The 25,107-nt window shown below is 34.7% G+C and overlaps 1 protein-coding gene across 1 annotated transcript in view; it reads right to left on the bottom strand.

The window, feature by feature from the left end:
* Positions 1 to 25,107, bottom strand: part of PSMD14 (proteasome 26S subunit, non-ATPase 14) — a 47,551-nt gene that overhangs the window by 12,006 nt on the left and 10,438 nt on the right. The window contains exons 4-7 of the mRNA XM_051623308.1: positions 12,401 to 12,472; positions 11,964 to 12,083; positions 10,856 to 10,926; positions 9,730 to 9,880 (exon numbers count right to left, since the gene is read on the bottom strand). Coding sequence (XP_051479268.1) covers positions 9,730 to 9,880; positions 10,856 to 10,926; positions 11,964 to 12,083; positions 12,401 to 12,472 — 414 coding nt within the window. The remainder of the gene's footprint in view (positions 1 to 9,729; positions 9,881 to 10,855; positions 10,927 to 11,963; positions 12,084 to 12,400; positions 12,473 to 25,107) is intronic.

The raw sequence follows: 25,107 nt of genomic DNA, 5'->3' as shown, positions 1-25,107 counted from the left end.
GTGACAGGCAACGATAACCAAACACTTTAACTACACTAAGATTAAAGGAATTTGCTGCTATCACTATAGCAACCATCTTAAAGAAACTAACATGCACAACAACCTCGAGGCTAAATTTAGACCTAATACGCAATAAAAACATAAATACAACAATAAATCCTACATATTAATTTCTATGAAATGTAATGGCTTTTTTTCACCGCAAGCACAAATCACTCCCTCCTTTAGAGGATTATATCAAAATAAATTGACTCATTAATGTCCAGCATACTAATGAGCAATGGGTGAAGTAGGTGTTAATTATGCCACAGTAAGATTCAAGTAAAACATGCCAGTGAGTACTTGGAGGTGTGTACAAGCTGAAGCGTCCATTCTACATGTGTGTATTTTGAAGCACAGCATGATGCAATCAGATGACAGCAAGATGGTGACCCCATATTCAACAACGTAAACTTTAAAACCAGTATTTTGAACAAAGAACCTAAAAGGATTAAGAGCAGCACAAATCCCCACTTGATTACTTCGATTTTTGCTGTAAAAAGTCAGTATTTCTCATCCTAAAATGTTAAGCTTTCATTGTACTTAAATTATCCAATAAAATGTGCACAGTTTTAGTAAAAACTACAGTTTCCAAGCTTCATTCTAAGCCCTTTCTGTAAAGACATAAAAAAAGGTAAAAGTCTAAGTCACTGGGATATTTTCTTGGAATATGAAGGTAGGTTTTATTTTTTTTAATGCAATTCCATAGTGCAACTCTCTCACCATTCTGACCATTTAATTTTTCCTAGTACAAGTGTCTTCAGACTTTTCAGAGGTCATTTCAACAGCAGACAGCTTATAACAAAACCATTAGCAGTTTGGCTAGCTCAAGGAAACCTCTTACTTTCCTTTTTTGTTTATTATCACTGCATGAATCTGCAGCATATGAGAGTTTATAATTTTTCAGGCTTGTTAAATTCATGTTAAAGGTCTGTTTTCTTGTTGAATAAATTTTGTTCATATAATGCTGCCTATTTCATATACTGAGTCTTTAATAGCACCTTTGGTCTATGCACAACTCACAGATCAAAACAGAGGACTAAAATAGGGGTTGATGATGCTATTTACATGTGTGATTCCTGCTGTCTTCTTGTTAGTAGCTTTAATATAATAGAAGACCTTGTCTGTTTTGTAATTAACACATCTTTACTGGAGAGATATTTGGAAGTGATTGCTGTGAATATACTGGTTAGTAAAATAAACACAATCACACACCACTTTCTGTTATCAGACAAATTTGTGAATTGTACACATTATACTCCAGATCAACAAACTGTGATATAACAGCCAAGTAGAAGACACATTTATATAACCCTTTATTTTTCTGAAAATATGTATTCAATCTGACCTTGCAAATATAATTAGCTTGTGGGATGTGTGGATTTCAGTACCATGGATGCTTTACTAATTGCAGCTCTTGGAAATAGATACTAAATATTTGGAAGCTGCCAATACAAAATAAAAACTGCATCTTTTTGTACATCTGTCTTAGCTTCAAAAAGCATAATAATCTAAAAAACAATAACTACACAGCATTTTTTAAGCATTTCCCTGGGGACGACAACCCACAGTAGAGCCCACATAATGTATTTTTAGAAACAAAATTTATAATTATCTCCATGTACTTAAGAAATTTGAGTATGGCTGCAATTAATATGCTTCATAGTTATTCACAATCTAAGACAAGCACTGGACTCCTCAATTGCTAACCAGATAAAAATTTGACCTTTTATAGTTTGCACATAGTAATTAAAATAATAGCTTTATTAGAATTTAGGATGCTTGCTTGTTAGACTTATTCTAGCTTCTTCTGAGAGTGTGAATGCCATATATGTATTTCCATTTTCACTAGAACTGTCCTCATAACTTTGTGGGGTATTTAAAAAAAAAATATATATAATTTCAAGAGTACTTTACACACTTAATCCATTAAATTACTCCAATACCAAATCTACAAACAGTACCGAAAGAAACAGTTCTGTTTTGCAAGACCCACAATATTTCAATGGTAATGTTCTGCTAGAAATAAGTCAGTCTTTTTTGTTTAAAGGAATTTCTAACATCAATATTTTTTCCAGTGAAGAATCTATGACATATAGTGACTATCTTTACAAATGTATTATGTCCTTGGAATTTTAACGGCAATGTATTGTTTATGTCATATGTTCATGACAAACATACCAGTGCTTAAAGACAACTCTGTGAAGGATATAATGTGGTTATACCAGGTGTGGAAAAAGAAGTAATGTCCCATCTAAAATATCTTTTATCACCTGCAACTGACCTGTTATCGACTGCTTAGTTTGTTTCTAGATTCTTTAAAAATGAAATGGAACATGTGACCTGAGAAGTGCAGCTCAGGTTTATGACCATTTCGTTATTTATGCTGCCATGCACTGTTAGACAACCACAAGTGAAGAACATCTTCTGTCCCCTGCAAGCCCACAACATAAAAAATTCAAAGAAATCTTACTTTTTATGCCATTTCCAATGGAAAGCACGAAGAACTGAAACTGACTCATGCCAAATGCATATCACTGAATTGCTGTGATTGTGAGTTTGAAGTTTGCAACATGGAAATTATTTATAAAATGTCAATTTTAGCTCTGGAAAAATATATTCCTAGGAGTATGTGCATTTTCCTTCTCTACCCTTGGAGAATTGCTTACTTGTGGTCAAATCCACAGTACAACTTGAATATCCATACAAGGAGGGGAAAGAACTGCAGTATAATACATTTATCTTGACAAGTGAGGGCATGCATCCATAACTCCCAAATAGCAAAGCCACAAGTTTTAAAGCTGTATGCCTTAATGAAGATAAATGGACTATTCTACATCCACCACAGCAAAAATAAATTAAACATTTAGTACTTCTTGGAACTTTTTTGTTTTATGAAAGGGCATGAACTGAAGTAACCTATGTAAATGGTTTAGGCAAACGTATATCACTTAATTAAATCACAGCAAGTCCAAAGGACATTGCAGAACAAAATTTAGAGCACCAGCAGTACCAGTTTCAACATCCCATTAAAAATTAGGAAGTAACATATGCAAAATGTTATTCTGAATATATGCAATTACTATAAAGAACATCGGGTTTTGTCCTGGTTTGAGGATAGGTTTCAAACAAATCCGTAATAAAATAGTGGTATACTGGCAGTAATAAAACAATTAAATACTTTGGAGTTTATGTCTACATATGGAAAAACACATGAACTGAAAACACTGAGCGGCCTACACTGTAGTATGGATGCAATTCATCTACAAACATGATTCTTCAGGAAAAAGAGCATCAATCTTTATTGAATCAACAGTAATCAAACTCAGAATAAAAACATTTACTTCCTTATTCTCCACTTCAGGCTCCTATCACAACACTTGCCCAGATTGAGGGATATTTCCATCTCTGAGATGCAGGTTACTGCAATTAATGCTCTGTTTATTCAACATTAAGAAATAGCACAGTACTGTAAGAGTACCAAAACATACTAGACATTATACAAAAGGTACAGAAATCTATCCTTGACATTTCAAACAAAATTATACATTGTTTATTTGTATTATAGTTATATTCTCTATTTTAGAATTGTTCACTTTACAAAAGAAAAGTGTTAGCAATAATTAAAGTTGTTCCAGGTATAAAAGATTCTGACATATAATTGCAGGTATCATTTTAAAAAATATATTTACTTTTAAAATATAATCTGCATAATAATTCACAATAAACAGATATGTTTCCAAAGCAGTAGTGACAATATCATCAGTTTATCGTTTCGTTCAGTTGTTTTTAATTAATACTTTTAAGCTGTGTCTAGGGATTCACTTGTGTCCAGGGAAGATTTGTTATGGTAAAGGTTATTAAGACAAATGCATGAAGTGGGAAAAGTTGGGTATATAAAGTAAATCTTGTTGGGCAGCTCCAATCTACTTTAAGTTCTTACAAACTTAATTCTTAATGGACTAAATACAATTTCAAATTTCAGGCATTACACTAGTTTCTCCACCCATCTCATTTTAAGGATTGCTTTTTTGTAATCCTCTTAAAAACAGCCATCATCTCCTCCAATCCTGCAGTTAATTTGAACAAACAAGGTAAAAGTACAGGTTCAAAGGGAAAATAATAGCACTCTGATGAAAGAGTGGAGGTTTGAAAACACGAAATCCCTCAGAAGCATTTTTGAGGCTAGATGGTAATTCTGACATTCAGAGAAGTATTGTTAAATTTGTCTGCTTTTGGTTTCACCCTTCTAGAATATCAAGTAATTTCCAAGTTACAAAACCATTCCCATATATATATCTTGATAAATTGGGAGGATCTGCAACACAAAAACTGTCTCAGACAAGGAATTCAGCTGCCTTTCGCCACATATGTCACCAAGCTGAGATAGCACAGTATATAAAAAATTTAATCTAAACTGGAACATAAAAGTAGTACATGAAAGTAGCAGAAGAGACAAAAACTATTTGCAAATTGCTATTCTTCTGGTGAGCACTTAACAAAATGACCATCTGCTACTTCGAAGAGTTAAGAACTGAAATAGGATATTAACAAAACCATATTGCTCATATACACAACTAATTACACACAGGTTGTCACCTAGATGGGGAAGAAAAAAAAAAAAAAAAAGGAAGAGGAGTGGTTTATGGAAAAGGTCACCAGAACATCCAGCAAACAAACAAAGAAAAAGCTCTGTTCAACTATGTGATCTGTTGGTTTCACAGTGAAATTCTATCCTGTGACTACATCAAAACTTACTGCACAGTAAGAATTACAAATATGCTGGAAAGCTACAAAATTTCCAAGTACAGCATTTGAGCCACCACACTTTCACGACAAGGGTAAAATGCTTTATCATTCTAAATAGAGTAATTCTAAATAGAAAGTGGAATCTACTTTTTAAAGATATTATTTGTCTTTGTTAAGAGCTCAAAAGCACTTTGAGACCTTCACCCTGTTCAAGATGACCTTGACAGAGGCAATTTTGCTATGGACCTACAGCAGCAACTCAGCTAAGCTCTGTTCTCCTCAGGTCTTAATTTGTACAAGGAGGATAAAGCCATCATCCATCCATCCATCCATCCATCCATCCATCCATCCATCCATCTTTCTCTCTCTCTCTCCATCTGATGGCTATTTTAGGACAAATAATACTTAAAAAAATACTTTGGGACTTCTAGGATCATGATAAGATTTTTTTTATTTTCACACTTTAAAAATAAGTAAAAGAAGAAATGATAAAGTTCATCGCATTTGTTACTCCTTTTAGAATGAAATTATAACAATCTTCTAAATTGAACAAAAGAAAGCAATTTACGACTTCCACTCAAAAGAAACTGCTTGAACAAAATGGTTTTAGACTACAGCCCATATTCTGGCTACTCTTTGAAGTATGAAACCTTTCAATTCCAGGAGAGGTTACTCAGACCACAGAACAAGGTTCTTCAAAGACGTATATGGCAGGAGACAGTAGGAATAAACTGAAAGGGGGAGCTGCTGACTATATATGAGGGGGGAAAAGAACCCTGCAAGAATAATTAAGTGTTGGAACATGAAGCTGTTGCATCTCAAGACTCAAGTGAACAAAAATCTAATTCAGCTGGTCTGCACTCCATGTTGACACTCTGCACAAAGTTGGACTAGATGATCTCCTGAGATCATTTACAACTGCAATTATTTTATTTCCCTGGCTACATAAATGTACATGACTTTTTCTCCTTGCATTCTTTGAATGAGATTAAGAAAAGGATAAAATACCATAGCAAAAACCTCTTATGAAAGTGGCAGGATATGGTTTGAGCACAAGATTAAGATGCATAGTACATTTGTTTTCATCTGTCAGGAGGTGATTAACATGTAAAGTAGAATTTATAAGAAGTTATTGCAAAGACATGTCTTTTCCTCAGCAAACAATTAAAAAAAGTTTTGCCACAAACCAACAGACATTCCTATAAATACTTCTGATAGTGCCTTGCTAGGAAAAATTACTGTATTACTGACATGAAATTTTGCTGTATGAATAAGAGATTTTGCTACATATCCTACTAAAGACCACATGTACAAAATGCACATCTGACAATTTTGGGTATTTTACTGATCTTTACGCCAGCTATTATTAACCAAGGGAAAAGAATAAACAGCCTCAGAAAACCAAAACTTTTTAATGGTCACTTTTTAATAATAAAGATTTAAAGTTTAAAACAGTTAAAAAACCCACTAGTTTATTCTTAATTTAACATATATGAATGCAACATAGTAAATCAATGCTTGTGGAGTTAAAAGATACTATCATTAGAGTGGGTTTAGTGTAGTTACATTTTTCTTAAGAGGTGAGGAACAGCTGCTAAGTTAAGGTCTAAAAAAATTTATTTTTACCATTTGGCAAAGGTACGCAAGTTCTTTGCACAGACATTTCAAAATGTATGTTGGAAATAAATATGAAATGTCAATATTTAGCTTTATTCCAGATCTTTAATGAAATTACTGCTTCTGTGGAATATTCTAAAAATGTACTACAACTTCCATTGCACAAACTGGGGAACTGAAGGGCATAAAAGAAAGGTTTATTAGTAAGTACAAGATGAAGCAACAGCTAGCCAGGTTGCCCCACTGGCTGTATTTCAGCATGTTTTTCTTTGATTTCATTCACAGAAATAAATCTAAAAATAATTTAAAGAAAGCAAAAACATAAAGCTTTTTCCCTCTGGGTTCTATTAACACTGCCTTTCATCTAAAGCTCAGTGATCTGTTTGTTGTGAGTTTATTTTACAGACAGCTAGAACATTATTAAATTGAAATATATGGTACATAGTCATGAAGCATTCTGTGTGTGCAAGAATTTGTATGTGAAGTAGTAAGACTGGTATTTAAACCTACCTGCCCTTCATGTGTCCTACTATATTTGTGTAGTAATATCCCATTCCTAAAATGGTCATTAATACAGTTGACACTTAGTCCACAGATCTATATGAGGGGGTTATTTTCATATAAGGATTTTATTACTTATTTTTCCTCACTGTCTTTTAGAAAACATACTTTTTAAATTTAAAACTGATGAGAATTGTATTTATTCTTATCTTTGAATTGCAATCATACACCCCTGTGTTTGGGACCTCATGTAACCATATGAGGACACCTAACAAATAAGTAATAAGTTTTTGCTTTCTACAAGTGACAGGGCAAGCTGCTTTTTAATGCTTAAGCTAGTCAAGGTGAACCTGAGACTCCTCATCAAAATTCATTTCAACTTCCTGACATATGAAAATAACCTCTGCTCTGGTTATTCTTCACTAGCACAACCATGACTGCTTCACTGACTATAAGCCATAGCAATTTATGTGGGCACAGACCTGCCCTGAGGGAGGTTTAAAATTAGTTAACGTGTTATTTTGGAATTTGTTTTTAAATATATCTCATCTCAGTCAAAACACACCATATTAAAATCTTCTGTGCCACATGTTCACTATAATTTTATGCCAGTTATGCTAGTAAAAGGTATAATGAGCAATGATCTTGGACTCCCATAACTACATAGATGAACAAACCCCCACCAGTATAGTGGCTATGATACCAACAAAATGACCTCTGCAAACAGTTCATTTGCTGGTACCGAGAAACAGCAGGTACTTCTCTGATTTAGGCTTAGCTCAAGTTGTCTAACATACAAAAAGGCACTAGATGCCATACTAAGGCAGTCATGCACATCAAGCAGTCACATCTGACCTAAGAAATCCCCTTGAGCTCTAATATGTCTGTTCTTGTCTCAGTTAATTTAAAATCAAAATACACTTTAATATAAGTGATCTTGCCAACCAGGATCACATTCCATAGCCCCATCTCATTCTCAAAATCAGGACATTCATTCGAAGTGGTATTCATAATTTGGGGGATTCTTTCTATTTCTAAACTTTTAACGATGCACTTGACAGAAACATGAGAGATGTAAACTTTTTTTTTTAATGCAAAACCAGAGAATGTAATTTAATCTGACTGTAGCAGCTAGACACGTATGAAAAACAAACATTACAAGACTTCCAGTGGTCTCTAGTACTGGCAGCAATACCATAAGAGCAGCTGCAATTGAAAAATGTTTAGATGGACAAAGAATTCCAGAAATGTTTAGATGGACAAAACTACTCACTGAAAACCAAATATGCCAAATAATATTTTCTTGAAGAGAACAAAGACTGTCAACGATGACATCTGTGTCAAACAACAGTAGCAAGAATTTTTTTCAAAAAAAAAAAGCAGTTAGTGAGCAAGTGTGGTATAACAGTAGCATGACTTACTGGGAGGGTTCTTCTCTTTAACAGATTTAATAGCTAATGAGGTCTAAACTAATTACCAGAACAGTTGCAAAAATTGTATTTTGACAAAATAAAAATAATCCTATTTCAATGCTTTTATTGGAGTGGGAAAATAAGAAAAAAACAGGAAAAAGTTATAGAAAAAATAAGTAATGAGTAATTAGATATTCTACTGCATAGCCTTTTACTCCCAGAAAAACTCTAAATTTTCCTCTACTCTTTATGGGGAGCTGAATTGATTCAGATGTCTAATAGCTTCCAAACAAGCAGAAGCTATTAATTTTTTTATTTCTTGTTATGTAAACAAACTTACTACAAAAATCAGATTTAAAGAAAACCAACAACTGAAAATGCAACTGTAGCTTCAGATATTGTTATGAAATTAAGGGAATCCTTAGTGGAATTGTTTGGTAGCTTCAATATGATCTGTCTCATAGGAAATAAGATACTAAAGCTTTACAGAAGACGTACACTTACTTTTTAAACATTTCTACATTTATATTAATATAGTCCATACATACCATGATGCATTTCAATAATTATTCTACAATACAATGAGAGTACATGCTCAAACAAAACACCTCAGCAGTATTTTAAAGCAGTAAACCACCTAGCCAATTTCTGTATGTTCTGTAGTTTTTCTAATCCACTCTCCCTGTGGTTGAGCAAAATCGAATTGCCTCTCACATTTGCAGACAGCTCTGTGAAGGTGATAATAGAGCTGCTCCCTGCTGTCATGAGGCAGGAAATAGGAAAATGGCATATGGGGCTAGAAAGAAATAAAAGGAGAACTAAACAAGAACAAAAGAGATTTCAACAAAGGACAACTATAACCCAATATGCTTTGCAAGTTAATCACTTTCCAAAATAATTTACCATACCTAATAATTTATCTGCACACTGCTCAAAAACTCAAATGCTTGATATCAAGTCTTCTATAAAGCTTGATTGCCCAAAAACATTTGGAATAGAAATGACACTAAAAGCCTATATACAAAGCCTATAAATCAATGCTGCTTCAGTACCCATGATAAGGAGCTGAGCCTATTCCAATCTGGTAGTTAATTCATCTTAGATTTTGTGGCTAAAATGTAGTATCTGAAACAATGTACTGAAAACATGTTGAGTGAATCCTGAATAGCAAAATAATAAGGAAGGTCTATGACTGGTTATGTGTAGTGACAATATCAAAGACTCCCAGTCTATTTAAGGACTGCTGATGTGAGATGCAGAATAAAATAAAAGCTCTCAATTAAAATGAGAAGGTTTTTTTATCAATTAACGCAGAACGGGCCTAAAAAAAAGGACCTTATACATATTTACAATGCTTCTATATTAAACCTTAATGAAATACTTAAAAAAAAGAAAAGCAAGCCTACTATACCTTTCCTTTTACGCTCTGAATGGGATCCACCACCACAGCAACAGCTCTTTCTGATAAGGCTTCAAAGCTCTGCTGAGTATTGATATCTACACCAGACAACCAACAGCCAAAGCCAGGGTGACTGTGATACCAACCAACAACCATCTCAGGTCTGAAACAAAGAGGACATCGAGATACTTAAAAATAAAACCACAGAAAACAAGAAGAAATAGTCATGTATCAGGGCATAAATTAGGATAAGCTGTGAAAAAACCACCACTAGAAGTATTTAAATTACTCATCACAGTATGGTGAAAACATGGACATGAATAAACGTGACAAAAGAGAGCTATCATTAAGAGATGCATATTATCAGTGGTAGATGATGCTTGCAGTTTTTCACCCTGTTACCACACCTTCTCTGAACTAGTTTTTACCCTTTCAGCACTTGAGTAAATATCTAGTCTTTAACTCCTTGGCGCAGAGGGTTGAATTTTCACGGCAAAAAGTCCATTTCAGACATGGACAACGGGAACCAACAGTGGGAAAGGATTAAATATCAATTAAACCAGCAGTAGAACTAGGAACTCAGTCAAAAAGCAATTTGCACTGTTCTGTTCAGCTGCTGAGCCTTTTGCTAACATTAATTTTGAAGTTTTTCCCACAGTAAAAGAATTTGAGCAAGCAGACGACAACTGTTGAGAGGTAGGAGTGAAATAAAAATTTGTTTAAATACTAGGATTTTTTACAAAATAATTTTCCCTTTCTTTTTATTAAACTTGCCCATAAATAAGCTTCAACTTTGTAATTTTTTAATCTTAAACAAAATTTTTAAAAACCCAATCTTTTAAATAGTTATTGTTTAGTAACTGCCTATACTAAATTGAGCAGCACTGTAATGTTTCTGTGCAAGGAAATATAATAATCAAAGCTGTAGGTTTAACATGAGTTACAATCTCCTGACTGTAGAAAAGCATGAGGTGGATTGAATTACATGCTAAGATACTCACTAGATTTCTGGGCCAATTCTTTCTTTCTAAATGTTATTAACAGTTCCCAGATGACTAACTTTGCAGAAAGGCAGCTGTTTCTTCTAACAACACACAGGGAGTACTTGTGACTGTCAGCTCTCTTTAGGGTGACTTACCTTCCTGTCTGTTTCAGCATATCCAACATTTTTGCTTGAAATACGGGATCAACTGCCTCCACACTGACACCCTGATGGAGAAGACAGACAAAAATCATAATAGCTATACATAAACCAGTATTGTCTTTTAACTTGTTACTTTCCACAAACAAAAATTTAAACACATTCATAAGCATCTCTTTCAAAAGGGAAACCCAACTGCTTTAGAACTACTTGATAGAACATACTTGAATATAAACAGTTTTTAGAAATATAGATCAATGTGGTTTTTAAAAAGCCGAATGTTTTGAATTGCTATTTAAGTCATCCCTACTATGAGTAAACATTATTAAATAGGTATAGGAATTAATATTTTCCTTCTGTTTGTCTGAAAATTCTGGCCTTTTGTTTCTTACAAGTTCAGCTCTACAGGTTTTATTCAAGATAAATATCACGTACTGGCTTTTTGCAGATTCTGCTTATACTATGTACATGAGCAGAATCAACTCAGAGCAAAAGAATTTGAAAATTTCATTGATATGCAGCTCTGAGTCACAGAGGTATCTGTGCTTCTTTTAAAAACAGTATTTCATTCAAGTTACACAGGAAAAACATAATAAATTCCCATTATACCCATTCTAAAGTTACAATGAGCCAATATCTCCTTAAAGCGTGAATATTTTTACTAACAATTAACATACTATTTTTTTTACATTGCAAAAATATAATCTAAGAGATATGCCACTAAAATCTGTCAAAGAGAGCCACTTGGAATTATATCTGTAATATCACCAAAGTTAAGGGCATCTAATCAAGCCTTTCACATTTTGAATCTTTCTTCTAGCTCATAGAATACGAATTCTTAAAGTTATCAATTTATAAATCTTCTAAGTGATGTTATACCAACATATTTACATGTACATATACTAGTCTTTGCTAAAAAGAAATTTTTTAAGTTGTTTTTTTTTTTACTTTAAATCCATTAGACATACTCAAGTTATACCTAGTAGGTTATACCTTAAGAGTTCATAAATGAGGTAAAGCAGAAAAAGCTTTAAAAAATATTTACCATAAGGTAAAAAACAAACAAGCAAACAAAATTATCAAGGTTTAGCTGCAAAGAACTCACCGTTCCTGACTGTGGCATTGCAAAAACATCAATCACTCTCACAGTGTAATCATCAACGAACTCCCCGAGCATCAGACCCATAACTTCCATAGGCACACCAGCACGACCATGCTTCAACATCTGGAATAAAGACCAAATGACACTACATTTAACAGAAGGTTCAAGTTTGACTTGGGATAGTTCTTTCGGTTTTTGCTGATCTATATATAATTTACAACTTGCAGCACTTCTGGAAACAGTAAGGAACTATAAAATAGTAAAAATTAAGAAAAAAAAATAATTAAAATATCTTACTTTGTGTGTTCCAAAGAGTATTAACTTCTTTTAAAAACTGGTCTGACCAGCACCTAAAGAGCACAGGTCCATAAACTCTGGATAGGTGCCAGGTACTCTGTCTCCAGCATTACAGATAGATGCAATACACACAGAAGACTTACTTTCAGCAGTGCAAGGGAAGAGATATAAACCTGTTCCGCTGTATCGACTGCAGGAGCATCTGTTGGTGGCCCCTATGAAAAGAATAAATAATTATTTTCTCCACCATTGCTATTAGGCATTTTTCCAAACATTTTGTTTTCCATGTCACAAAAATTACAGGAAAATGCATACGTAACTGTGACTGTGTGTGTTAGATGCCATTCTTACAAAGAACCCAAAAAGCAGCACATTCAAACCCCTCTACAGCACCTTCTCTCACTAACCTATTTCATAACACAAGTCACCTAGCCATGACCCCGTCTCCCCCCACAAAGCAATACCAATCTAAAGAGCAATCTTACCAGAATCAGACAAATAAAAAACTGGCAAGTGTTGCACTGGGTCCAAACCTGCTACAAGACATACAGGCTAAGAGTCAGACAAGTTTCCATTAGTCAGCCTTGCTGCAATGCTAACCTTCGTCAGCTGTAAAATACGGCCAGTTCTCCAATTAACTATGTGTTTCTTACAGTGGTGTGAATGTAAATGCTGCTGGGCTAGCATGATTAACTGGCACCAACACAAACAGCAATTTCCCTTTGCTTCATCAGCTTTCAGCTAAAGAGGACTTGCAGATAAAGGCTATGGGAGTACTTTGCAGATACACTAGTACAGTGAGAGAAAAAATGGACCTCCGATCCCTAGGTGGAAAAGCTGTGAACAAAATACTTTGCTCTTTGCCTTATGAGTAGTTAACTCAAAAATTAGCACAACTGTCCCAGGTGTGAATGATTGGTTGAAACACGTTCCGTGTACTGTTGAAAATGAAAAACACAGGAGGCAGCAGTTTAAATGTCCCTTTCTCGAGCAGCAAGAGACATACTGCTCTTACATATAGAATTCCTTATCAATGTACCTTATTGCAGGCAATCAACAGTACATTCATTACTTTATTATCAAATTGTGTACAACAAATTTCCACTGAAAAGTCAAAAGGTTACTTCTGCACTAAATGATATAAGCTTAAAAGGGCAACAGAGCAATTATGGAGTACAGCAAAAAAACCCAACCATACTCCACATTAAGTTAAAGGAAGAAAAAATGATGTCTTTACACAAACATTTTGTAGATTTAGAACTTTGTTACACAGTTATAAGCAAAATTGGGCAAAAAAATAAAGTTTGAGTAAATTACTGTTTTTCACTTACAGTAGAAAAAAACTAAGTACAAAATGATTCCACATCACATCAAACAGAAGACATAATGACTGATACAAGCCACCACCTCCTGAAGATAAACCCAGGAACTTAAGTAATCCGCTTATCAAATTTGTATAGTAATTGTCCTTCTCACATACTTTCACTTTTACACACACAAAAAACTATCATCTCTTCTTCAGAATGCTTTAAATACAGGACTAAAATGCAGTTGTGGTTTTAGGGTTTTTTTGTTTGTATTGGTTTGTTTGTTTCAGTTTTTTTCCCCAATGCCAATGAATTGCTTCTCTATTAGCTCCAGAACCAATCTTTTTATATTGAATCCAACCTTCGTATTTTGAAACTCACATACATGCATAGCTCTGTGTCAACCAAAACTGCTTCCTAACACTTCCAAACCTTTATTTCCAACTTTGATACTGCTGACTATCACCTCTTCATGTTTGCTTTCCCTCACTTCTTACTCCTCTCTGCTAATTCTTCTGCCACTTTGGCCTTTCCTTCTATAATATTCTTGCCAAGGGTTTATTATTATTCAATTCCACCTCTTTACCAAGTATTTCCCTGACTACGCCTAGCCCAAGAGATATCCTCCATTGAAGAAGTGTTCCTCTAACACAATAAGAAACTCTACAAGCAACTGTTCAAAACATTTCACAGAACCTGATGCACGGGGCACCCCAACCACTTATAAGTTTACTTTCTTAACTGTATCTCTCCTCCTTTGAGTCTATTCTAAATTATCATCTTTTCACTTAAAAGTCTTAATACTTTGGAAAGCACAAAGACTCATATTGCCACTTAATCACTGCTATGGATAAAGCACAGGTAAGTTGGGTTTTAATTAAAAAAAAAAAAAAAAAGAACGAATTAATTATTTTTATAACAATCAAAATAATTAATTCACAAGTAAAGCTTTCTTCCAATTTTCTACCACCTGTAGACCAGAGAGTCTGAAGTGAAGAAACATAATATCCATCCTGTGATCACCATACATACTCCACATTTGTCCCAGACTTCAATATTTCTCTGTAAGCAAGCATTCCATTACACCATTCAGTATTTTTTAAAACAAAGAATAGCATTAAAAAATGTTCCCCAAACTAGCATAAGTAGTTCTGTGTTTTCTGGAAGGCTGATAGTGATATTTAATTGAGACTAGCTTCTCAAAAATCAGGAGCTTGAACTGAAGTTATTCCAGACTATGCCTCTTGAATAGGCTCTCCTCTATGGAACCTCAAATGTCTGTTAAGATGGCAGATCACACTGACACCTTTCCTGCAGCTGAGGCACTAATCACATCTCTGTGCCCTATATGTAGACACCTGTGTTCACAACTTGTAAGAGTTTAATTATTCTTCATAACTTTTCCCATTTTAAAATCTATTTAAGATCACTCAGTGGATTCAATACTTACAGGGAGGAGACAAACATTGTTACATTTTGTTTCTGTAACAAGGCAACTAAATAATCTTCAGTTTACACAAAGGTGGAACTAAAACAGAGTGTTAACCTACTGTACTTATTCCTAATATTTCCTTCTTTTATTATTTCTGTACTCCCTGGAGCTTTCAAATGCTTGACAACCTTGGTTATGGACCAGAGGGGATATTTAATATTATACTTTATCAATCCTTTAGGCACTCTACAAGAAGTTTTGAAAACAGAAACTACTATCTTTAAAGTTCTCCTGCCTGGGCCCATAGCCAACAGATCATTTTCAGTGTAAGCATTGCTAATTCATAAAGGAATGCTTCATTGGCATAAATAAACTTGCTTAGCACCTTTTTTTCTTTTAAAGTCATACTATTAATTGTGAATGCTTTTGCACACTAACTGCGAGTTTAAATACATACATACAAATGTCTACATTAAGCCTTAGGAGACAGAACTGCAAACTTCTCTTTCACTTTAAGCACATGCTTGAGATACTAAAAAATTAAAGATTAGCTTCCACTTTTGTCAAGCAGTCCAGTCACTTTACCTGAACTCTTAAAAATTAGCTAATGGTAGTATACAATGCAAATACAATGTAGGTTTATTAATTCTCGGTCTTCTTATAAAATACAGCACTTAGTATGTACTTCCTTGGTCACAGACTGTTCTTCTGTGAAGATTTCACTATCCTCTTTCAGTTTGCTCTGTTCGCCTCAGAGATAATTACTAGCTAAATTATGAGAAAAGGAAACAACTCATTGCACTATACCAACTATATGTATTAATTTTCATGTTAATATTCTTTCCTTTGTTTGAATTTAAATTAGAATGAACCACTCAAGAGTTCTGAGATTTTTCTTATACATACATTCAGGAATTTTGAGAAGGAAAGGATGCGCACGTCAAAACCTGTTGAGAATCTAGCTTCACAACATTATTTTGTTACCAAAGATAAAATGGCACATAAAATACTACAGGCATACATTTGTCTTTCTACAGGAAATTATAAACCCAAAACTCATAAAATTTTTAACCTAAAACTTTCTAGGATTTAGTAGATATAACCAACCTAAAAGATCTTGGGTCTTCCAAGTAGTTTACTTGGCTTTAGACAATGCCAAATGAAAAAAAACAACAACAACAAAACAACCAACATTTGGAAACTGGAACCAATTTACTTCCACCTCCAATGATCTCCTCTTCCATAAAAGGCTGATAATCTAACACAGCCTTGGAGTGACAGCCACAGCTCCTGTGTGCTAGTTACACAGTATGAGGGAGCTAGCTACGTGTTACAAGTTTTGAGATGTCTTTGGCCTGTTTCTGCTAGTCTTCCATGGAAGCTTATACATTTCTTCAATGAAGCAAAGAGGAAAAAAGACTTTCTGAGCTAATCTCTACATGGAGGCAAAGTATCCATCCACTGCATGTGCTGTTATCACTGTTCATAAACTTCACTGCCTGCCAACTTAAACAAAGGAGCACCATCCTTATGAAGCAGAGTACCAAACTAAAATAATTAGTGTCAAAAACCCAAACAAGTAAGCATTTGTATTTGCAATAAAAATATCTGCTGGTATTTTTTTGTTACGGAAGGTCAGATGGCTCTCCCACTGCACAGAGCTTTCTAAGACTGTCCATCTTACTGCAAAGCAGCAAATATTGCCTTCATTCTTCCCGCCCATAGCTTCACTGGATCATTTCTTGGGGAACTGGAGAAAACTGGGACTTGTAAGCTGCAAGGAATATTGAACGTTATCTCCCAAGCATTCCTATATTCTATATATATAGCAGCAATTTCTAAAATTCAAAAATTACTAAAAAAAAAAGAGAGAGAGAGAGGCTGTTATTGTGCCACTAACTAAAAATTAATGTTTCCTTTGAATTAACTATACATGGTGTCAGTCAGTGAAATGAGGTGTCTGACAGCTAACCAGCTTGTAAAACCCAACAAAACTCTGGTTTTGTTTTGTGTAGAATGGGAGAATCCCAGTTTCAATAGTAATAGTTACTATTTCAATGAAAATAGCACTCTTAAAATGCTTTTTATTTCCTTAATACTTTTCAGGAAAACTTGTAATGGAAACAGAGTAATTTTCAAGTTATGAACAAAAGATTACATTGTAATATTAAATTATGCATGATACTATTTTTGTTTCAAACAGTTAAGGAGATGATCCGAGCAGCCCTTTACTTAGGCAGCCCTTGTTGACGAAGTGTTAAAGGCATTTGCCATTCTAACAGGATAAAAACTAACGCCTTGAAGTGTTATCTACCAGGCCTTTTAGCAAATTTGTTAACACTTTTAGGTATATTACTCCACCTTTCTCTTTGTGTGAACTGGTATCAATTATTTAACCAATTTTATTATGTTATTAAAATACCCGCTGATTAAATGTGAACTGAAGTGTCATTTTAGAGCACTGCTCTGTATTTGTACTATTTTACATTTATTGAAAGAGGTACAGAAAGTGTACTCTATTAATTACACCAGGAACTGAGAAATATTCCACAAATGGAGACACTTTCTAATGTTTCAATGGATCTTAAATACTGCTCTAGTGTCACACTAATACCACAAAAGATGATTTTGAAATACATTCGTAACTGTTTCAACAAAGAAACTCAGTTTTGCAGGGGCAACTGTAATAAAAAAAGGCAGTGAACTACAGTGCTGTAGAGCAAATGTTAGCTTCATTGCACCAAAACCAACACATTTCTGTGTAAAAGGTAACTGCTATGATAATTACTACTTTTATTTTTGCAGTTGGAACAACTTAAACATTAAGACAGAACACAGAAGCAAACACTGACCGTTATAGTGTTTATTTCTTTCCCAGTAAGGTAAGAAAGAACCTTTTAATAGTTTAATTTTGTGAGTATTAAACAACTAGTGTGAAAAACAAGCTGCATGTAAACTATTTCTACTGCCTCTGCTTCAATGACTAGCTGAGGCAACCTGTTATAGGAGGTGTTAATTGGCAATAGGAGTACAAGTCAGAAGCATGTTCCCCATCGTCCTAACCCAGCAAGGCTAGGTCATTAAAGTGGAAATGAATTCTTTCATGTCGACTTAACCCTTTCAGTACATATTTTCAGCTGTTACATCTCAGGACAATTGAGAAAGATTAACTAAAAAAATAAACCAAGACAGAAAAAACTTGCATTACGTTTGAATTTCAAAAGGTATTCACCCCTCACCTTTTTCTCCACTTCCCTTCTCTACCTCCTCCAAAATAAGTGTTTCAGATAATCATGACATTTATAATGTGGGTAGAGCAGGACAAGGGCAGCTGGGATACAAATGTAATTACAGCAATTGTAAAATAATAATTTATCATATTAAAGGATGCATAGAAAGATTAGACACAAAGTGAGCTTAAAACTGCTGTTTTGTGGAGAGAAATCAAATGGTTGGCAGAGCTTGGTATGAGAAAAAAAAAGCATTACAAAATACTACCTGCAGAGAGAACACAAACTCAAGTAAATGTGCAGAGGAGGCAAAGGTGTTTGTGATAATAACAAGATCTTAAAAGCTCACCAGAGCACCACTGCTTTTCTCTACTTACCCTTTTGACAGTAAATGGTATAATCTGATGATATACTGACATAAAGAATAAATTATTTCTTAGTTTTACACATGGCTAAGTCTAAAAATCTAAACAAAATTGTGATTTTGAAGTAATAATTCCTATACTGAGACAGTACTCCTGAAGAAAATAACTCATATTCTACCAGTGGAAGTGGCAAAGGGAGTAATCCATTTTCCAGGATCTCAATGGTTCTGGCAACATTGTCGTGACAAGCACCAGAAGCCATGTATTGCATTTGCTGCAGTACAGTAAGTTAAGATGATCAGTCATGACAGAGAAAATGAACACATTCATAAATTAAAAATCATAGTTCAGAAAAAGGAAAAAAATATATTACTTTGCCACGTGAATCACACTAATTAGTAGCAATTTGAAATTTCATTGCAGTTTTCAAGCTAGTACATAACACAATTTTGCAGTTAGTTCCACATCAACAGGATTGCATTTTGAAGCTAGCATTATGTCTAAACAGTTTTTATGTTTAGGCCCATTTTTATACCAATTATAATCAAGCATACATAACAGACCACAAAATACCATAAGTCTCAACAAACAGCCTAGATTTCTGAAAGGATCACATTGTCTTGTTACACCATATGTCAGATGAAATAAAAATTGCAGTAATATGTTTAGTCTCTTACACAGTCTAACAGACTCCAAAATGGAGTAGGGATACTAGGGAAATATTATGACATCATTTGCTATGTTAAATTATAAATACCTGCAAAAAAACCTTAACAGGCTAGATAAAAAACCTGCCTTAGTATGTTTTACAAAATCTTGTGTCCTAAAAAAAGTTTATCCAGGTTCACATTTAGAACAGAACGTCATAAACAGCAATAGGATGGACTTGAAATATATACCATTTCCCATCTCTCCTCCTCTTCAAAACTCAAAATTACTGAGCACAGAACATGGCGTAGCTTTGAGCAGTTGGCTTAATGGGTTGGGATCACCAGTTTGTAAACACCTCTTCAGTGCAGAGCCAAGTCCAATACTTACCTTTTGTGTTTGTTTGGGTTTTTTATTTCTGTGGTGTGTTTTTTTTTTTAAATTAAGCAGAGCTTTAAACAAAAATTATCTCTAGTTCACTGGGACACTCCTCAGAGAACCCGGCCAGAATTTTAATTAATGAAAGAAAAAAAGTAAAAGAGGAAGCCACCAAAGTTTACCTTATGTTTCTATCAGTCACCTATAAGTAAACTCTCTTGCACTGATAACAGTTGCATGGAAGAGGTATAGTAATCCAGCAACATTAAGAATTTCCTATATACCTCTGGAATTGAATGTTTTGCTCATGTATTTGCCCAAAACTGAAAAAAACCCAGTCTTTTACAAAAAACTGCACTTCTGTTTCCCAACATTACCACTGAAAATATCCTCTCAGACTAAAGCTTAAAGTTTACTAAGAAAAAAATACCAGGATTTGCCAAATTTATTTTATATTAATTGATTTTATATAGCTGAATCTCTTTTGAAGTCAGATAATTCAGTTGTACTACTATGTACTTCACAGAAAGTCATTCAGGTTAGTCTGATTTTTATTAGAAATAAATATTACCCAATATTAACATGTATTAACGATTTAAAGGTATTTACTTATATCACCTGTGATGCAATTTGCAAGTCAGACTTCCCAACACAACTATCGCATAAAATGGCTGCTTAAGTGAAATATCTCCTGGTTCTAACATATCCTCTCTTTATGCCATACAATCAACAAATGTATTGAGACACAAAAAAAGCAAGGGAAAATACGCTGCTTCACTGCAGTTATTATTCCTTATTAACAAGTATAAGGACAATGTGGACTAGGTGATCTTTAAAGGTTCCTTCCAACCCACACCATTCAATCGTTCCATCACACTGTGGTTAACAAAAAGTCATTAGATCAGGAACACAAAACAAATCCTCAGTAAGCTGGACATGTTTTTGAAAATTAACTATTACTTTTCACAACCTCAAGCTACTGGGAAAAAAGAAAATCCAGAAAATACAAAGGTCAGTTTCACTCCAGAATAAAACTAGGACTAACATGTTATCTATCCCTATCGCCATTACAGAAGGTATTGGGATTTAGAAATGAAAGCCTTAAGGCAGGTAACAAGTCAGAATTTGTAGATCTTGTCTGCCTCCAGATTTGTTGCTCTAATGCAGATTTTTAATTACATTATTCTAGACACAGTTCTGCCAAGAAAGCAAGGTAGCACTTTGTCTAGCAGAGCAGTTAAAAGGGATTTACTCGATAAGTAAAAGAATGCACCGGGTTCTATATGCCTACAGGCTCTCTGTTGTGAAGAGCTGGATCTCTGGAGACAAGTAGGTGAACTGGGAGACTCAGTGGTCATACCTAGGAAGGTAGTTGTTTGTAACATCTTCTGGAAAAAAAAAAAAACCAACAGAAAGAACCCCAAACTACACCACTATTAATATAAGAACAACACTTCAAACCTCCAGGAAAAAGTGAAGACGACTTTTTCTACATTGCAGGAAGAAAACAGAAGCCTGTGTTCAAAGGTGCTGCATTATAGCATTGCAACGTAATATTCAATAGCATGAGATTTCAGAAAGGAGAAACAATTTTTAAGATAAATACATTATATCAATCACTGTAAGGGGGCTGGCTGTTCCCTGCTTACAGAAAGGAACATTAAGTGAACAGGTGTAATGCAAGAGGCACAAAGATGTCTGTTCTAGTTTAGTCTTTCCCCATTCTCTCTCTCATTATGGCTACACTAATTTCCTTGTCCAGGCTCCTTTGTCTCTTCTGGGGAAAGTCGGCTGGACTACACTGGCAATTAAATTGAAGAGAGAGAAGCTAATTGCCTAATTATTAGAAATAAGGAAGTTTAAGATCAGAGGCCAAGAGGAGGCAGCTAAAAATGGTCTCCAGAGTTTACAGGAAAATAGTAGATCAGAGGAAACTGATAATGCTCAGGCACAATCCAATAAATGTGTTATTTTTAGTTTGATATTTGTGATTAATATGTAGGGCATTGCTGTGGTGCAGCTCATCATACTTTTAGGCAGCTTTTACATCACAAAGCACACACTGTGTTATAAGTACAATCATATGACTGTTCCTAAACCAATTCTAGCATATTTCTCTCTCCCTCGCGCATTAGCATTTTTGCATATAAATTACATTGTAATCACTCAACTCTGTTTCAAATGTAGAAAAACTATACCCAGCCTTTAGCAATCCCCAAAAACTTTCAAATGAACCTACAGTACCCATGGAATTCTCACCTTCTCTAGTGTAAAGCACACACTGGTATCCTAAATTTGATACAAAGCTTTCAGTTAAATAGCTCTGTATTAAAACACTAACCAATGCAGTAAAATATTCATACCAGACAATGAAATAAACCAGCACAGTTTACTATGTCTAACATGTTATTTTCTCCTTAAAAGACTGTATATTGGATATATAAACTGACACTAGGGCTTTCTACTGGAGATAACACAGGCAATCAATTAAATATTTTGAATTTTTTATGGGAGTTGATGTTGGATATTTACAATTAATAAAAAAATGTTTTGTGCTGAGAAATTTTTTCTTCCTTAAAAGGTTGACAGCTTCTGGGGGAAAAAAAAGTAGAACTGGAATAACCCACCCAAACTGAGCACCATCTCATCTACTGGGCAGTATATTGGAATTCTAGAAATACTAACATTCTTAGTACTTTACAACTTCCTTGGAAAATGTCTCGGATGCAATGGCACAGAAAGTATACACAATTTTAAGAGTGGCAATTCAGATTTATTCCCTTGGCAGAGTATTTTCAAAAGGAGTATTTGAAGCTTCAAACACTTGTGTGCATCAGACAATAGTGTATTGCCACAATTCAAACCACATAGAGGAGAGATGTGGACTCACAGGAAGGAAAAAGTCATGCAGGTGCAGCAGATAACAAGACACCAAAACACTCTATGGCCTTCCAAAGGAAAAAACACTTCATTACATTAAAGACAACATATTTGCACTCAAACTAAAACCCAACCTGTTTCAAGAATCAATTAAACAAAACCATTTTTAATAAGATAATTAAGGTGCTGGGATTTCTGGTTGGGTTTTTGGGGTTGTTTTTGGTTTTGGGAGGAGGCATGGGGGGAGGGTGTGTGTTTGGCTTTATTTTGGTTTTGACATTGTTTGTTATTGCTTGTTGGTTTTGTTTTGGGTTGTGTGGTTTGTTTTTTTTCACACAAGGAATCTTAGGATACAGATTAGCCAGCTAGAAAATATCATTTACTTCGAGACACACCAATTTCATTAAGTTACTCAAGGAAACCTGCATTTAATTGTTAATTAGGAATGATCTACATTGAATCTGACCCACCTTTGCCTGCCAGATTACCAACTCTTAATCTGAAGCCCTGTAGAATACTGAGCCAGTAGTGCTCTTTTCTAATAGCCATCCTGGCTAGATCAGCAGATGAAACAGAACTTTAGATCAGTGGCAGGTCTCCCAAGTTCCCACAGTGCCACAGATTTACTAAATGAGATCAGCATGTTCTAAAAAACTATGATAATATGAGGGAAAAAGGTTCCACAGCATCAAGCAGTGCAATGCTTGAAACCTCATAATCAAAGTGACAGTTTTCAAGTGCCATTTACAATGCCCTAATCTGGAAACATCCCAGCTAACCCATCTGATCAACTATTTCACAGATGGAAGCACTTGATGGCTAATTGGCAAGTCCATTATTCAAATAAAATAGCTATCTGCACTTCTATTTTCTATATTCCAAGTCAAGGTGCAAACACTCCTTGTAAGACACAGGTCACTTCTCAGTGTCTCCCTCCATTCTCATTTGGATTTTTTCCCTTTCCCTCTGCTAGCAAATATGTTCATTCAGAAATACAGATTAAGTTTTATTTTCCATTTATTGCACTGGAACAGTTGTCTGCACCAACAGAGCAATATAAATTAATATTTTCAAAAATTCATCAAGTAATAGAAAGTTATTTCAACAGCATTTTTTAAAAGTGTCATGAATTATTTCACAGCTTCCAGTCACATCTGGATTTAGAAAAACAGAATGTGTTAGCATAGACAAGAACCTGTATAGCTTGGATTATTGTTCTGATAAAGTGCTGGGGAGAGAGCTCTGCTAAAATGCACCTAATTTCCTCACTATTAAACGGTATCCAGTGTGATTGCCTAATAGAGGCATATGTGGAACTGATTTCACTAGCAAACAATAATTCAGCTTACAAAATGAAGAGAAGTGTTGCTCCAAATAACTTCCTGCTACATAAGTAGAATGCTTTTACATACCCCAAAAAGCCTGTTTGTCTGCAGCAAATGTACAAAGCAAAGCTAAGTATTACATCACTAGTGAAATTATTTGATAGGCAGTATTCCAGGGGGTTGAACAGAGAGATTCAAAAGAGTGAACCAGGAAAGGGAAGATAAAAAAACCAAACTCAACATGACAAGAGGCAGCAGAAGAGGAGACCATGGAAGAGAAGGAAAACAAGGGCACTGACAAAATCTGAACTCCCGTGAACTACAGAAAGGAAATTAATAAGCATCGTGCTTGGGACAACAAAACACCTTCTAACCTTAACTGTTCCCCCACATCTTTAAAAAAAAATTAAATCACTCATTCTTCTCGTGCATAAAAATGCCTACAATACCAGGCATGTAAGACAATTTCTGCAGGAAGCGGTGTTGCAAAGGTCTTACTTACTCTATCAAATTCAAAACTGAGCACAGATACCTTCCCAAACAAAACCAACAAAGCTAATGACCATGTTAACTGCCAGAAAATACTGAAGATGGTTTCTGTGATGCCAAAAGCTATCAAATTCTCTTCTCCCCCCATCACCCCCCATCCACCTGCTGCCCCAAGAAGCCAGTCCTTTGACCATCTAAGACTAAAAGTGAGGAAATGGTTCAAAATTTCTAAGCCACAAGCCACTGGAGGGAAAGCTTATTGTTAAAATATCATTTTAAGATTATTTCCTTAAAGATTTATGAACCATATGAAGACAAACTTAAGTCAATGGAATTTAGCACCAACCACACCTGGACAATTCAACATCAAAGACCAATCCACCACTCAATAGCATACTGAATGAACCAGCATAGTAAGAACAGAATGATGAATTCACTGAAGGCAGTTTTCAAGTGGAATACAAGACAAAAGACTTGAAAAGAAAGTTGTAAAAATATTAATTGAAAGAATACTTGGGACAACATATTTCAGTCTGGAAACGAAGAAAAACCAACAAAAAACCCCAAACAAGACAATAATCAGAAGAGGTGGTTTTACTAAGAGGAGGGGCTTAGTAAATGCTATTGAGGAAGCTAAGGCAAGTCAGTGAAAAGCAACTGGCAGAGACCAAACAGGAACTGTGCTGACCAACAATTTGCTGTTACTTAGTAGACTGTTAGTAGACCTTACATGATGCAGCACTCTTGCTAAGCAAAACCCAAGCTACAAGAAAAAAAAATATATCCCCCAAATTGT

The sequence above is a fragment of the Apus apus genome, chromosome 6 (genome assembly GCF_020740795.1).
Source record: "Apus apus isolate bApuApu2 chromosome 6, bApuApu2.pri.cur, whole genome shotgun sequence".
In the NCBI taxonomy this organism is placed as follows: Eukaryota; Metazoa; Chordata; class Aves; order Apodiformes; family Apodidae; genus Apus; species Apus apus.
The sequence above is the reverse complement of the archived record's forward strand: the minus strand, read 5'-3'. Positions and strand labels throughout refer to the sequence as shown.